Here is a 14,586-nt window from a genome sequence, read left to right on the forward strand (position 1 = left end):
CTACATGATACTGTACCGCCCGGCTGCAGGCGCGTCTCGCCGCATGACCTTCTCCGTGGTTTCCTCGATGATCTTTTTTATCTCCGCCTTGGCCTTCTTGACATGGCCCTCTGTGGGGCCCTCAATGAGTAGGAAGAGCTTCCGCTCGCCTGCGACAGATGCCGCCCGGGAAGGATGCAGGGACGGGTGCGTGAGGTGCACATTTACAGAAGGGGCTGGAGGCTTCAGCTAACAGCCAAACCCCAGACATGAGCACCAAGCTAACGCACTTAATGATCGCACACAACCCAGCCGCTACAAGGGTACCCACATGCTGCGTCGGATGATTTGCAGACAGCACATGCTGATGTTAAATTTTTTTACCAAGCACCGCACCCGCGGCTTTCCCAGTACGGCTTTCCCAGTAATAGCCTACATGCCGTTACCACCTTACAAAAGCGGAAGCATTCACAGCAGCAACATGGCATCGCCAGGAGAAGCTCATCGCAAAAATAATCTCTCTTGGCATATGCCCATTAGCTATCATGGCGTTCTTAGCACACTTCACCGACCGTTCTCCCACCGCTGTCTCACGAGAACTCAACATGTCCCGATTTGAGTTCCAGACCTCCCACTTACCTTCGGGGACAGGCCTGCCGGGCGCCACGTACGTCCCACGAACCGTCAGAGCTGCTCCCGTCAGCTCGTTGATTTGGTTCATAGTCTCGCGGTGCGTGATCTTCCAGCGGGCGTGCTGCGGGAAGTCGTTGATCTCAAGCTCCGCCTCGAAACCCGCTGTGGCCGGCGCCGCGACAGCGCCGGCGCGGCCGGCGGGCGCCCCCGCGGCGGCAGCACCCGGTAACGAAATGGTGCCGCCGAACTTGGCGGCGATGGCAGCCGCGCGGGCGAGCGCGTCGGCCGAGATGGCGGAGACACCAGCCCCAGCGGCAGTGGGCGCTGCGGCAGCGCCGGTAGCGACTCCAGCAGTGGCGGCCACGGCCTTGATGGAACAGGGCACGAGGGCACAAGGGAGGGCGGTGGGAGGTCAGGAGAAGCGTACAGGCGCTCTGTTGCAATGCCAGGGGAACCCTCCTTATCGTATGTAAAACGGAATGAGAAGAGGAGAATATGGATCCGATGCGACCGATTTCGTAATTGAAATACATGGAATTAAGAAGCGTGCGACACGTTCCCAGGGAGGGCCGAGCTACGCCTGCGATGACATCCCGATCCTATATGGGCAAACCGCGCAGGTGACCCCCCTGCCAGCTGCCCACCACCCAAGGGGCCCTACGTAACCCCCCACACACACATGTGCACTGGAAAGGCCTTCACACACGCGCACATACACACACGCAAATACGCACCGCGCAAATACACACACACGCAGATACACACACACGCAAACACACACATACGCACATACACACACGAACCATGGCGGTCGCATATGGAGCCCTTAGGCTCGTGGTGGTCGTGGTTATCGTCTGTACCCAGCTAAGCGCGCGTTGTATGAATGAGAGAACAAAGCAGCTGCGGGTGTTGCCAAATATGTAGTGCGCCTTCCCTACACGGCATGGTGGACGCCACGCTGTCTACTAAAAGGTACCGTGAACGCCGCTACTCACCACGCCAAAGCCACTTGGCGGGCCCAGCGAAAGCGTAGTTGCTGCCGACAAGGGCACTCCCGCCGTCACCTGTGCAGAAAGCTTGGCGGCTACTTGTTGAGCCGCCGCCAGCAACGGATTGGAAGCTGCCGCCGCAGCCGCAGCCGCAGCCGCGGCGGCGGCAGTCGGTGCTGCCGCCGCTGTCCCCGCCGCTGCCGCCCCCGACCCAACGAGAGCTGCGGCAGGCGCCGGAATGAGACCCGCCTTGGCCGCCTCAGCAAGCTTCTCCCGCGCCGCCGCGACGACAGCCGAAACTGAGTCCGCCGGGTTGATAGGGCCCCCCGCGGCGGCGGCGGCTGCAGCATTGGCCGCGGCCTTTGCAGCGGAGATAGGCCGGATGTCATCCTGTACGGCGAAGGAAAGTCGTGGCCGACGACGATCAGCGGGAAAAGATTATGTGTTCGGCGGCGTCATGCATGTTGGCCTGGCGATGGCCTGACACCTGACAGGATATGCCAATGCCAACCAGCCAGATATTGAATTGAACTGTTACAGAGTGGGAGGCTTCTGCGCCACTTGAAGACATAGATGCCAGCCAGATATGCTGCGTGTTGATCCCACGTCAAGACCAACGCGTCCCCTCCCCGGCAGAGGACCCTGTCCCGCGCACCGCTTCTAAGGCCGCTACCGCCGCATCCAACGCGGCCTCCTCGGCTTCCTCCTCGCCCTCCACTTCCAGCCCCATGGCCTTGGCCTTGGCCTTCTTGTCCACCCGGAAGCGCTCCTCCTCGTTCGTGTCGAACTTGAAGCCACTGCCGCCGTAACCGCTCCCATGGGCCTGTAGACACGAACGAAGCCGAGGAGCGGGACAGCACATGATTCGCTAAGTGCCTGTCACAAGGCGCCGCGCTGTCGCCAAAAAGAAAGAAATCCAGGCACTTGGATATGGCTTGAACGTACTCTGGAGTAAGTACCATTAAGGCAGGATGAACAGCCAGGAAATTAGGTAATCCCTTTTACATCCCTATGCAAGTGCGCTGATCGGAATCGCAGCTCCACCGCGACGATGCAAGAGGACGACGTAACCAGTGCAATGCAGCTGTCAGGCGAGGCGCACGCACCTTAACCAGGCCGGCCTTGTGTTTCGTGTGGAACGAGTCCGCCACCGCCTGGACGGTTGGGGGTTAGGCACAAGAGGCAGCGGGAGAGGGACGGCTGTTTCAAAGGAAATTTTACACACCAGGACTAAGCAAGCGACATTGGAAATAAGAGGAAACATTACCAAGTGTTATTCCTGTCGTCAGGGGGATGCCTTTGCCCTGTTCCCCGCTTTCCTTCTCCCGGAGTCGCCTCTCTTCCCGCCTCCACTCAAGCCCTTCATCGCTCCCTTAGCCGTTCGTCCCCCTCTCCCTCTCCCTCTCCCTCTCCCTGACCCACCTGGAGGTCCTGCGGAATCGCAGCACCGCTCTCCCGAAGCGCCTTCACCAGGTCCGGCGCGTAGCGCTCCTCGTCGGGCCCAATGAACGTAATGGCTGTGCCCTTGGCACCCGCACGTCCGGTGCGACCCACCCTGCATCGTTACATTGTTACCATTTCAAGTGCACACAAAACCGTTCTCAATCTCCGGGTGATGCAAAGAAAAGGTGTAACTATTGTAACCTATAAGGGTGAACCTAGCCAACACCGCCCAGCTCACACGCGCCACGGCACAGCACACAGCATGGCACCGCACCGCACCATATACCTACCGGTGCACGTAGTCCTCGTGGTGGTTGGGCACGTCGTAGTTGACGACCAGCACCAGGTCCTTAACGTCCAGTCCACGAGCGGCAATGGAAGTGGCAACCAGGATGTTGCACACGGCGCCCTTGAAGTCGGCAATGGTGGACTCCCGGTCGCTCTGGTCCTTGCCGCCATGGAGACTTAGACAGGGGTAGCCGTAGCGGAGCAGATCCCTGAAAAGAGCGGGGATATACACGGGCGCATGGGTGAGGAGTGTGCGCGCGTTCTTCCAGGAGCGCTAGGCAAGGAAGTCGCCGACTCGGGCATAAATGACCATCTGCGAAGTGGGTTAAGAGGGAGGCCTGCGGAAGCGGACTTTGAAAATCCGGGATCCAACAGGAGATGAGACCCTTGATTCCAGTAACGTAGTAACTCTGGGTACGGAACATTGCAGCGGGGATGCGGATATGGATGCGCGTGCGCACGCCTGTGGGTGTGCCATCGCGTGTGTGGGCTTATTAAGCGTGACGTGCACTCTAGGCGATCTGGGTAATCCTCTGCTCCTCTGCCGCCTCCTAATAGAGGAGAGAGGGGACCGGTGCGCACCTGAACAGGTTGTCACAGCTCTCTTGCTTGTCCACAAAGATGAGCAGCTTCCCACGCTCGTACCACTCGCCCAGGATCTCCAGCAGCCGGTGGAAGCGCTCCTTCTCCGGCCGTATCTCCACAAACTGGGTGATGTTCTCGTTGACAATGCTGCGACCGCCGACCTGAGGACACCCCGGGGCAACAGCAGCAGCAGCAGCAGCAGCAGGCAAGTGAGCAGGCAGGGCTTGTCAGCAGACAAGTGGCCAGACAGGTGGGCAGGAGGGGACTGAGTTCCTCACAGTGGTTTCATCGGCTTCAATCTACCGTAAGCTGTGTGGCCGCACGAAAGACTTAAGGACGGGAACTCACCGTAGGGCACTTGGCGCGGATAGAAAGTAGGGCAAGGCAGGACAAGGCTATGAATTTGCAGCTACGCGCATACACAGTGGTGCTTGTTCTGATTTGCTTAGCCTTGCCGCCATCTCACATACGGTTGCAGCAAAAGAGGGTGTGCATGTGCGTGCATGTGCGTGCACGTGCGCGCCACAGAGACTATGTTGGCTCCGTCTGCTGCCTGCCATGCATCCTTCTGGATCCGCATCTTTCGGATCTAGAAAGGCTTACCTGGATCTCCACTGGATCTGTGAGGATCTTACGCGCCAACACCTCCACCTGCCGGGGAAAGGTGGCGCTGAACATGACCGTCTGGCGGTCAGGCCGGATGTTCTGCGGGAACGGCGTGTGGGAACGCGGCCCAGACGGAGATCAGGCGGCGTTTAATAGCAGAAGGCAGACATTAAAAGCGTCAGAAATGTGAAACGTATAACATAAGACGCTTAATACGTTGTGAGGGGACTGGACGGTACCAACGTAGTACATGGTGTCCAAATGTCCAAGTCGAGAAACGCAAGGCAACAGCAGAAGCTTAGCAGGCCAACCGGCACTCGCGATGGCCCCCTTTCGTCAAACAAGCAGGGCAAAGCAGCCTGCCCGTGCCCTATGCTTTTCATGCCCTGTCCCTTCGACCGCACCTGGACGATGCGCGTGATCTGCGGTTCGAATCCCATGTCGAACATTCTGTCCGCCTCATCCAGCACGAGGTAAGTGACGCGGCGCAGGTTGGTAATCTTGCCGTTGGAAGTCACCAGCAAGTCAATCATGCGGCCAGGGGTGCAGGCCACGATCTCGACGCCGCGCTTCAGCTCAGAAATCTGGTTCGCCACGCCTGCGCTCACAGGAACGCGCACACAACAGCGTATAAAGCGTACACATATGGAGTGGGTGCTGCACGTGGGACGGCATCAGGAATATTGGCAGCAATATTATAGCGGATGAAACGGTAAGGACAGGCGACCAGCGCGGCTTCATTTTCGTTAGAAAGGCTGCGTTCATTGAACACGAAGGACGACAACGGTGGTGAGAGGTTGCTGCTCATGGCACTCCCAACCGCGCAATCCGCGTTCCCACCTGATCCTCCAAACACCGCCAACGCGTTGAGCCCCAGCGGCTTCCCAAATGCTTTGGCCTCCTTGGCGATCTGCGCCACCAACTCGCGAGTGGGGGCGATAACCAGCGACACCGGACCGTCACCCTGCGGCGATGACGACGACGTCAGTGAAACCGCGAAAAAGCCAGGATGGACAGGGCTCGATCAGAAAGGGATAGCAAGGATGGGATAAGCCCAGCCGTACACCGCTACACACTTTACTTCAGGTCCAACTTCTCACCGACCGATATGCAAAAACCAAATACCGTCAGCTGGCCGCGCATCTCCGCATAATCTCCTTTCCTGGTCTTAAGATATTCCACCCAAAGCCTCAGGTGGCTCGCTCGCGCTCGGGTCGGGAATTCAGCCTGGCTCCGGTTTGTAAGTCTGACCTTCCCCAGTCCCCAGGCCATACTCCCCTGCTCCCACGGACTCCATTCCGTCTCACAGCACACAGTGCCTACGAGAGCCAACCACCCCCCTCCTTACCCCCGCACACGAACCTGCTGCAAAGGCGGCTGGTCCTTTATGTGGCGCATCATGGGCAGCACAAACGCCATGGTCTTGCCCGAGCCGGTCTTCGCGATGCCAATGCAGTCTCGGCCAGACATGATAATGGGAAGCGCCTGCGCCTGGATGGGCAGCGGCCGATCGAAGCCGCGCTTCTTGAGCACCTCAAGAAGCCGGCTGGACAGGCCGGCCTGCGTCCAGGCGCGGACGGGCGCGGGGATATCCTTGCCGCGCACCTTGATGCCTGAGGGGAGGAGTAGTGGGTGGTGATGTGCGCGGGTGCATGGTGTGCATGTGTATTTGGTACGTGTGTGTTTCGCCGGGGCCGGGGGGTTGAGGCAGGTGAGCAGGCGCGCAGAGGTGCGCAGAGGCGGAATCGCAAGCAGGTTATGGGATCAAACATCACAGGTGTCCTTTACATGGGTATGCTGTCAGACGGAACGCTGCCATCCCCATCATGTCAACCCCATGCGTCCTTTGGGGTAATCGAGGGGGCCTACCCTTCTCCCTAGTGACGCCCGCTAGGCTTCAAAGCCTGCCTAACGCACGATCTGCCCACCTCCTTCCTCCCCAAACCCAGCCCCCAGCTCCCAGCTCCCAGCCTCCAGGCCCGTCGCCTATCACCGCACCACCGCAGTCCCCCGTGCCCGTGCCAAACTCGCCGACCCGACTCCGACGCCGAACCCTTCGGCCGCTCCAGAGGAGCCAGAGTGAAACCCACCGTCCATCTCTTTCCGCAGCTCTGCCCGTTCCGCGTCATTCAGCTTGGTGAGCTCTGCCACCTCGATGTAGAAGTTCTTGCGGAAAGGGGCGTAGTTGATGGTGGAGTGGTCCACGGCCACCAGTTTCTCGCCCTTGGACAGCTTACCGCTCGTCACTAGCCGCGCCCACTCCTGCATACGTGTGCAGCCAGGCGTGTAGGTAAGAGGCACATGGAAAGGCACGCGCACAAAGGCATCGTAATCAATTGTGGGTCAGCTCCTCTGCCTTCTCGGTATCATTTCGCTTACCATTCTTCGTGCCAACCCAAACAGGCCCGAAAGCGATGCTTCTGTTCGGATATATGCTGAAGCACATGCAGGCAACTAGCAGTGCAACGGCAAAGGCCGGGCAACTTCCCCCTCCCGCTCTCCTCCCTCCCACATCGCATCCACCACAAAGCACCATGTCCTCAACCCACCGCGTCGTCAATCTCCTCCTCGTCTTCCTCCTCCACGTCGCTCCCGTCACTGCTCTCCTCACTGCTGCTGTATCGCCGTCGCGAGATGGCGGCACGCGGCTTGCGCCGCTGTACGGAGCCGCCGCGCTGCGACACCAGGCCCCCACCCGCCGCAGCCGCGGCGCCGTTGGGCCTTGCCGAAGGCCCAGCCACAGGTGCCGGGGAAAGGCGGCTGCTGGGGCCTGGTATGTGCAGCCCCTCGGGCTCCAATTTCACCTGTCGGCCGATAGACAACAGGAAGGAAAGGCCCCAGGAGGGAAAGGCGTAAGGGAGGGAGGCGCCGGCGGGAGCGAAGGCGAATGAGGCAACAATGGTTAGAGTGTCTGATGGACGGAGCCGGGTGACAATGACAGTGTCGGAAGGGCGGCAGCGATGCGTCGGTGTAGTGGCCGTCTCATGACTCCTTGAGTGGGAGGTGCAATCGAAACATAGAGTGGGCAACCGCGCAGCTACCCCGGCTTTTGGAGAGAAGAGAAAGCTCGCCGTTGTAGATATTTACAGTACAGGTTGAAGGGGTGCTTTGTGGGAACTTACGCGTAGAATGTTTGCAAGATTTCTGGGCAACTCAATGGTACAGGACGGGGTTGCTCTGGAAGCCAAGTGGTATTGCTGTAGGTAGCACAACGGTGCGAGCAAAGTTAAAAATGACAGGGACGTGTTTGTTCACGCAAGGGGCCGATGCGCCTTGGGCTGCACGATGCCGTGGCAGGGCGAGCGGGGGCAGGCTGCTAAAAATCACGTAAAAAAAGTTGGGCAGCGGCAGCAGCAATGCCAGCAACTGGACTATACTACACAACTACCGAACCAAAACTCCCGCCGCCCGCACCCCCTCGTGCAATCCTCAAGCCGCGGCGAGGATGTGGCAAGCGCCTCGCGGCCCCGAGGGAACCCCGACGGCCGAGGCCCTTAGCATGCTGCTGCAGCTGTTGCTACTGCCGGTCAGTCATAACGCGCAGACCGCGGACAGCGGACCGTACGTAATATGTGCGATGACCGCCAATCCATTCGCGGCCGTTTCAGCCCCCGATCCTCACCCCACTCCGACCGTGGCGGGCGTGGGGAAGGTGAGGGGAAGTTCCATGCGGGGATTTGACCTGGCACAAGGCCCAGGCCACCGCCTCTGGCCACCGCTGGGGCCTGCAGCGAGGAGACGACGAGGGCAGCAAGGGCGGTCGGGGCGGCCAGCCTAGTGGCCTGTGGGTCCGTAGACTTCCGAGACCGCACCCCGTCCCCAACCACGCTGTGCGACCTCCAAAGCTTCTGGAGCGTCCATTCAGTCGGAGCCTACATACGACAGGCTACCGACCTGGCTACCAGTGTGTGTGTATATGTGTGTGTGTGCTGCAGCGCAATTCGCCCATGAACCTGCTTGCTAGGCCTTGCTAGAGATATATCCGCGTAACCCAGTCCGCCAACCGTTTCACTTTACGCGTATCACAAGCTGCTGACCTTTCAAATTACTGATTTCGCATTTGCGCCGCTTCGTAGCTAAAAGTTGACGCGACTTTTCTCGAAGTCTAGCACTTCTCTCGTACAGCGCTTATCTCTAGGCAGACGATCCCGGCTCCTAAGGCTTCATGAACAGACGCCACGGGACCCCTAAGCGCTGATCACTTTTTGATTGCTGCACATTCCATTCCAACGACCCACATTTCCCCCTTTGCCCGCTGATTGACAGCATCCCGGGTGCCAGGCCACCAGCACACTCACCTCCACCGAGCCCGCCATGCCGCCTTCCAACTCCATCTCCGCCGCGCCCGCCGGTACTGCCGACGGCGGCGTGGGCGACATCTCCCGCGACTCTGATGCCGCCCGGCGCTCCGCCTCCTGGGCTGCCAGCTTGTTCACCTCCGGCATCACCTCCGCCTCCATGAACGCATCCAGCGGATCGACTTCGTCGTCCGTTGGGGCCGCCGACGTGTCAGCTACGACATTTCCAGGAGCCAGGGGCCAGCAGGGGAAAATGGATGAATAGATTTATGGATGGATGGATGGATGGATGGATGGACAGGTGGATGGATGGATGGATGGATGGCGAACGGCTAAAGGAAAGAATACAGAAGCCATAGGGAGACATTATGGATAAACACGGAGGGGGGGAATATATGCAATATCCGAAGAAGGGGAACGACGAACAACGAAGCTGCTGCCAGGGCAACAGTGTAACAGACGTAGAACTGACCAAAAGGCGAAGAAGGGGAGGGAGGAGCACAGGGTATTGCACGGGACGCTGTGGACGACGGAGACCTCGAGCAGAGGCTCACCTGGGGCAACAGGCGCCCATTTCCGTCGTGGCTTGGGCGCCGCAACAGCAGCAGCAGCAGCCAATCCCGCTTCGCCGCCAATCCCTGGCGCCGTCGCCTTCCCATCCCCCGCCGACTCCTGCTTAACGTCCGGGGCTTCCGCAGCCAACGCCGACGCTTGCTGGGCAGCGCTGCCAGCTAGCCGCGCCGTACCCGCCGCAGCAATCACTAGGCCCTTCTTTTGAAACCCGCCAGCGTTGATAAACTTCCCGGCCAGAGGTTTCCCAGGCGTTGGCTTTGCCGGCATCGGTTTGGCTGGCATCGGCTTGCCAGAGGGCGGGCCCTTCGCTGACATACCAACCATGAACGCATCCAGCGGGTCGTCCTCGTCGTCGTCCTGTTCGCGTTTTATTGCTGCGGAGGGAAAACAACACACGGAACGTGGGGCATTCAGTTCGTGTGCCCGAGCGGTCGTCCAGAGGTTGGCGCTGGGAAGAGAATCTTGGCCCATTCCGTGTTCCCAGCATGACGAACCTTACAACTGTTGCGGTCCCCAGACCCGCTACCCTACTCCATTTTTAACTACATTCAGTCTTGCCACAAAAACCCAATGCACTGGCTGAGCCATGAAAAGGCGCAAACACGGGGTCGTGATAGCATGCATGCACGAAATCGAAACATGACCCCCAAGTCCCCCGAAAGTGGGCTTGGATCTGATGTGCCCCAGCGATGAGGCCCGGTCGTGTTGCTGGTGTATGGAAGCAGCCCCAGATGACGTGAGAAGCGCAACCGCCATACAAACGCCGGTTCCCCGGTACCGCCCCGGTGCGCCTGACCGCGCCTCAAGGGCCCATCAGCACCCCACCTGAGGGGGGTGGTAAGCGGCTGCCGACGCCGTCGTCAAGGTCCGCATCTGCGTCCGCGTCCTGCATGTCCTCCTCATCCTCGACGCCTCCGCCATCATCCTCATCATCGTCCTCCAGAGACCAGCCTTTCGGCTTTGCACCGACCCCGTCGGCCTCTGCTGCATCCCCGTCGCCCTCCGCGCCTGGCTCCCCGCCCCCTGCTGTGCCTGCGCCCGTCGCGTCCTGCTCACCCCCAGCAGCAGCCTGCTGTTGCTGCTGCGCCTGCTCCGCACCCCCCTGTTGGGCAACAAAACCATGGAGCAGGACAAGGCGAGTAGGACAGAATCACAACCCAGCCAGGCAGAAAAGTTTGGTCCGGTGCGGGCATAAGAGGCTGCGGTTCGATGGTTAGAAAGCAGCGACACGCGTGCACAGTATGCAAACAAATGACAGACTAAGCACTGCTTGGCTACTGTACTTAAGTTGCTTGGAAGTTTAGCGGCGACATGCCAAGGAGAGACGTGGAAGGTGTATCATGGGGCGACGCTTTCACCCCGTGCTGGTGGGTTAGCCTGGGTAGCCTGGGTTGCCTGCAGGCGATTTGGAACCCATGGCGTTCATCATCACGCAAGAGGCCACCACGGAGACTAACTGGCACGGGTGTCGTAGCCACAAGTGTTGCGCACACCTGCTCGGCAAGTCGCTTTTTCCGCCACTCCTCCACCGCCTTGCGACGCCGCTCGACCTGGGCTTCCAACGCCGCCGCCTCCGCATCGCGCCGCTGCTGCGCCGCTTCCTGCAGGACCAATAAAACAACAAGAAACGAGAGAACGACAACGGCCATCAGCGGCCGCAAGGAAGGAGGTTGCCTTCGGGGTCTTCAATGGCTGAGTGCGAATCCAGCAACCATCCGTCAACCATCCCGGGATCCCAGCCATCTGGGTTCGACGAGGAACGGTGGGGCATGCATGTGGCGCCTGGAACTTACCAGCAGCGGCCATCAAGGTAGGCGTTTTCGCTGACACACGACGTGTAAGCTCCTCAGCAAGCAAGCATGCGTGCACGGGCACGCTGTCGCAGTATACGACAGCATGATGCACTGACCCAGATGGCAAGTTGAAATTTACCCCACACCCCAGGCGCTCACCTCAGCTGTCAGGCCCGGCGTTGCACCCGCAGCAGCTGTCTCCGCGGTCATGCCGAGGGCTACAGCTACATCACCGGTCAGGCCCTGAGGCTCCTCGCGTTTGCTGCGCTTTGAGGTGGCAGGCTCCCCGCTGGCGTCTCCAGGCTCATCACGGCCTCGCCGTTCGCCGACCCGGTCTCTATCCCTGTCCCTCTCCCTCTCCTTATCCTTGTCTCTGTCACGCTCCCGTTCCCGTTCTCGTTCTCTATCCCGTTCCCGGTCACGTTCTCGTTCCCGCTCCCGCTCTCTGTCTCGCTCCCGGTCCCGGTCCCGGTGGTCGTCGCGGCCGTAATCACGGTACCGATCCCTGCGTGCAAATGTATCCACAAGGTGTTATGAAGGGCGTCCAAACTTGTCATGCCCAGGCCCAGCCGTTTCCGCGCGTGCGTGCACGCAAGAAAGATGCACAGACAGCCGCACCTGTCACGGCTTTCAGGACCGTGCTTGTCTCGAGCGGACCAGTTATAATCCTCGCGCGGCCGTTCCCGCCGGTCGTCGCGATCCTGCGGCCAAGGGGATAGACTTAGCACAGGAGCGGCGCCATGCAATGTGCTCCGGGCCCGAACCCACCGTCGGCGAGCGCTCCCGGTGCCCGCGATCATAATCACGGTCATTCTCCCGCTTGTATTTTTTATCCTTCTTCTCCTTCTTGTCTTTATGTTCCTTGTGCTTCTTCCGGGAAGGTGACCGCGATTTGTCTCTTCCCTGCACGCAGAGCAAATCCCCCACGCACCATAGGTCAGATCTCCTAGACGGCATCCAGTGAAAGTATAGCAGCTCCTTGCGGAGGATGCGGCCGTCTTACCATTTCGGGCTTCGCCCGAATCCCAGGTAGGACTTGACGTCTTTAGATACGTAATTGAAAAATCTCTCCCAATAAAATTCGGGCTTCTTTCCAAATGGGGAGATGCGTTTTGCGCGTTAAGGTCCACTTCTACTCCAGAGCTCTGAACTTTGTATATGTCCAATCCGCGTCCGTGCAGAGCTAAGATATACTGCAAATTACAATTTCAACAAATTTAGTCGAGGATATTGTCAAAGGCACGTGCGTTGCACGGCGCAGCTGTGACACCGTTTGTCTGAAGACTTGACATCAAGTAGAAAAACGGGAACAAGGAACAAAACTTCAGCGTCCAGAGCCGGTGAAATTCGCTTGTATATACATGCGCCGGTTAATCCTGTGTTTCATGTTTTACGGCAGCCGGCCTTTAAGCACAAACATCAATCGTGCTTGCAAACAGGCTCGCAGTTCACCCTTGCGTAAAGGTTTCAGAGCACTGGTAGGAAGGCCTGTGGATGGGCCAAACGCAGGTAACCTGCTATGGGTCAGTCGTTCGGTGCCCATAGGCTGCCTTGCTCGTGTGCTCTTGCCTCAGCAAAAAGGGGAACTGATGGGTACAGGGAATAAGGGGAGGGGTGATCAGGATGTTCTTATGGCCGATATATATTGACAAGCTCGATCCCAGAGCGTTACCCGTACTCAATACACCGAAGAGCCATATCCAGGCAAGCATAGCAGCCAAACGCCTCTTGTCTAAATACTCACCGCTGTTACTGGAGGACTGAATACACGACCGTTGCGACCGTTGATTAGCCTTATTTTTCGACGTACTGCACGTACGAACTGCAACGGTCTTAACCTTTGCTCGTCCATTGTCACGGCCAATTCATGAATTGAGCAAACCCTTTGTGAATAGCCAAGGCAAAGCCAATAACCCTACGCACCTCACAAAAGAAGGGACGCACTCTGCGCTCGGGACAAGCAGTGGGGAATCATTACGAGCATGATGTATGACAGCATCCATTGCGCAAGTAAAGGTCAGGATACCTCGCGCTGGAAGCAAAGTCCTCCAGTCACAAACTGTCGCCAACGGTGTTTCATATAGCTGGTCGGCAGATGGAAGCGACAAGTCTCTCTACCCCTTCCCTACCTTCATCCCTCCCTCCATCCCTCCCTCCATAAATACATCCCTCCCTCTTTGCATCCCTCCCTTCATATATCCTCCCCATATCCCTCCATCCCTCCCTCCTTCCATGCATCCGAGAGAAAGCTTAAAAATCAAATCCTGAAAGGCAAGGTCTTCCGTTGCAGCCATGCCGACATACTAAGTATAGTTACAAACAGCAATGGATTCAAGCTGCTTAATATAGCTGTAATTTCTTTAAGATAAGAGCAATCTTTCAAAGCAAGAGCAGGCGCACGAGCAGGCGCACGAGCAGGCGCAATGACATTTGTTTCCTTGCATGGGATGGATGCGGAGCGAGCCTGCCGCGTCATCCTGTCTGCTCAGCGGTTCGTTGGAAGCCGGCTGTTTAATTTCAAGGTTCCCTAGGCATGAGCCAAGTGCTGCAGCACAAAGTACGGTTAACGCAACCCTTACCGTGCTCCTCCAGACGCAAGATACATCCCGGCTGTCCTCTGTACAAAAATATATTAATTATCGTCCATAAGGACACGCGACCGCCAAGGTCCACCAACAGAAATACCTGACGAGGGGAGTTTTAGCCCTGTCTCTCAGCTCGACTCAACTCTGCACAGCTCAACAGGTCTACCCCAACCCAGAGATTCAACGGCTCCCCTTCCAACCCCAACCTGCTCAAGAAGATATACCGGCTGCTACTTTATAGCCATTGGCAGCACGCTGAAGGCCCGACATCGAACAACTCTAAGCCATCGAACAACTCTAAGCCATCGAACAACTCTAAGCCATCGAACAACTCTAAGCCATCGAACAACTCTAAGCCATCGAACAACTCTAAGCCCCATAAACCCAGCAAAAACCATTTATCCCCATTACTGATTCCTGTTTTCCAACTTAATGCTGTGATGCTGTGATGCTTATCCCCACCACAGCTGCCGAAGGAGGTAGTGGCTGAGCGCCGCAGGTCCGCAACCATTGTCAGGGTTAGCATGCGGCCGTGAGCAACCCGTGAGCAACCCGAACGGGGAACGCAACACAAATACCCGGTCCTTCAACCTCTGCTGTCTATTCTCGTGGCCCAACCTTTTGCATGTATGCACACATAAAAGGTTGCGAAAAAGGTTGCCAACACCAAAGAGCTCTGCACACTATCAACAGTCTAAAACACACAGCCCCCCGCCCTCCCCGCCCTCCCCCCCATGACGTAGATGCAACAACGTTGCACCAGTTGGACAAAGGAATGGGTTCAAGGTGACAATGCCACCTTCGCGTCTCCTCC

General features: G+C 58.3%; 1 protein-coding gene across 1 annotated transcript; it reads right to left on the reverse strand.

Moving 5' to 3' along the window:
* Positions 1–6,791, reverse strand: VOLCADRAFT_59325 (uncharacterized protein; the record flags this gene model as incomplete). The annotated part of the gene is made up of 12 exons (XM_002949480.1): positions 1–149; positions 619–757; positions 1,677–1,991; positions 2,257–2,469; positions 3,024–3,156; positions 3,335–3,541; positions 3,915–4,078; positions 4,521–4,622; positions 4,928–5,121; positions 5,364–5,487; positions 5,886–6,136; positions 6,614–6,791. 12 exons carry the CDS (start codon positions 6,789–6,791, stop codon positions 1–3), a joined length of 2,169 nt encoding a protein of 722 aa, XP_002949526.1.
* Between the last annotated feature and the right edge of the window lie 7,795 nt (positions 6,792–14,586).

Source organism: Volvox carteri, assembly GCF_000143455.1.
Source record: "Volvox carteri f. nagariensis unplaced genomic scaffold VOLCAscaffold_14, whole genome shotgun sequence".
Taxonomy (NCBI): domain Eukaryota; kingdom Viridiplantae; phylum Chlorophyta; class Chlorophyceae; order Chlamydomonadales; family Volvocaceae; genus Volvox; species Volvox carteri.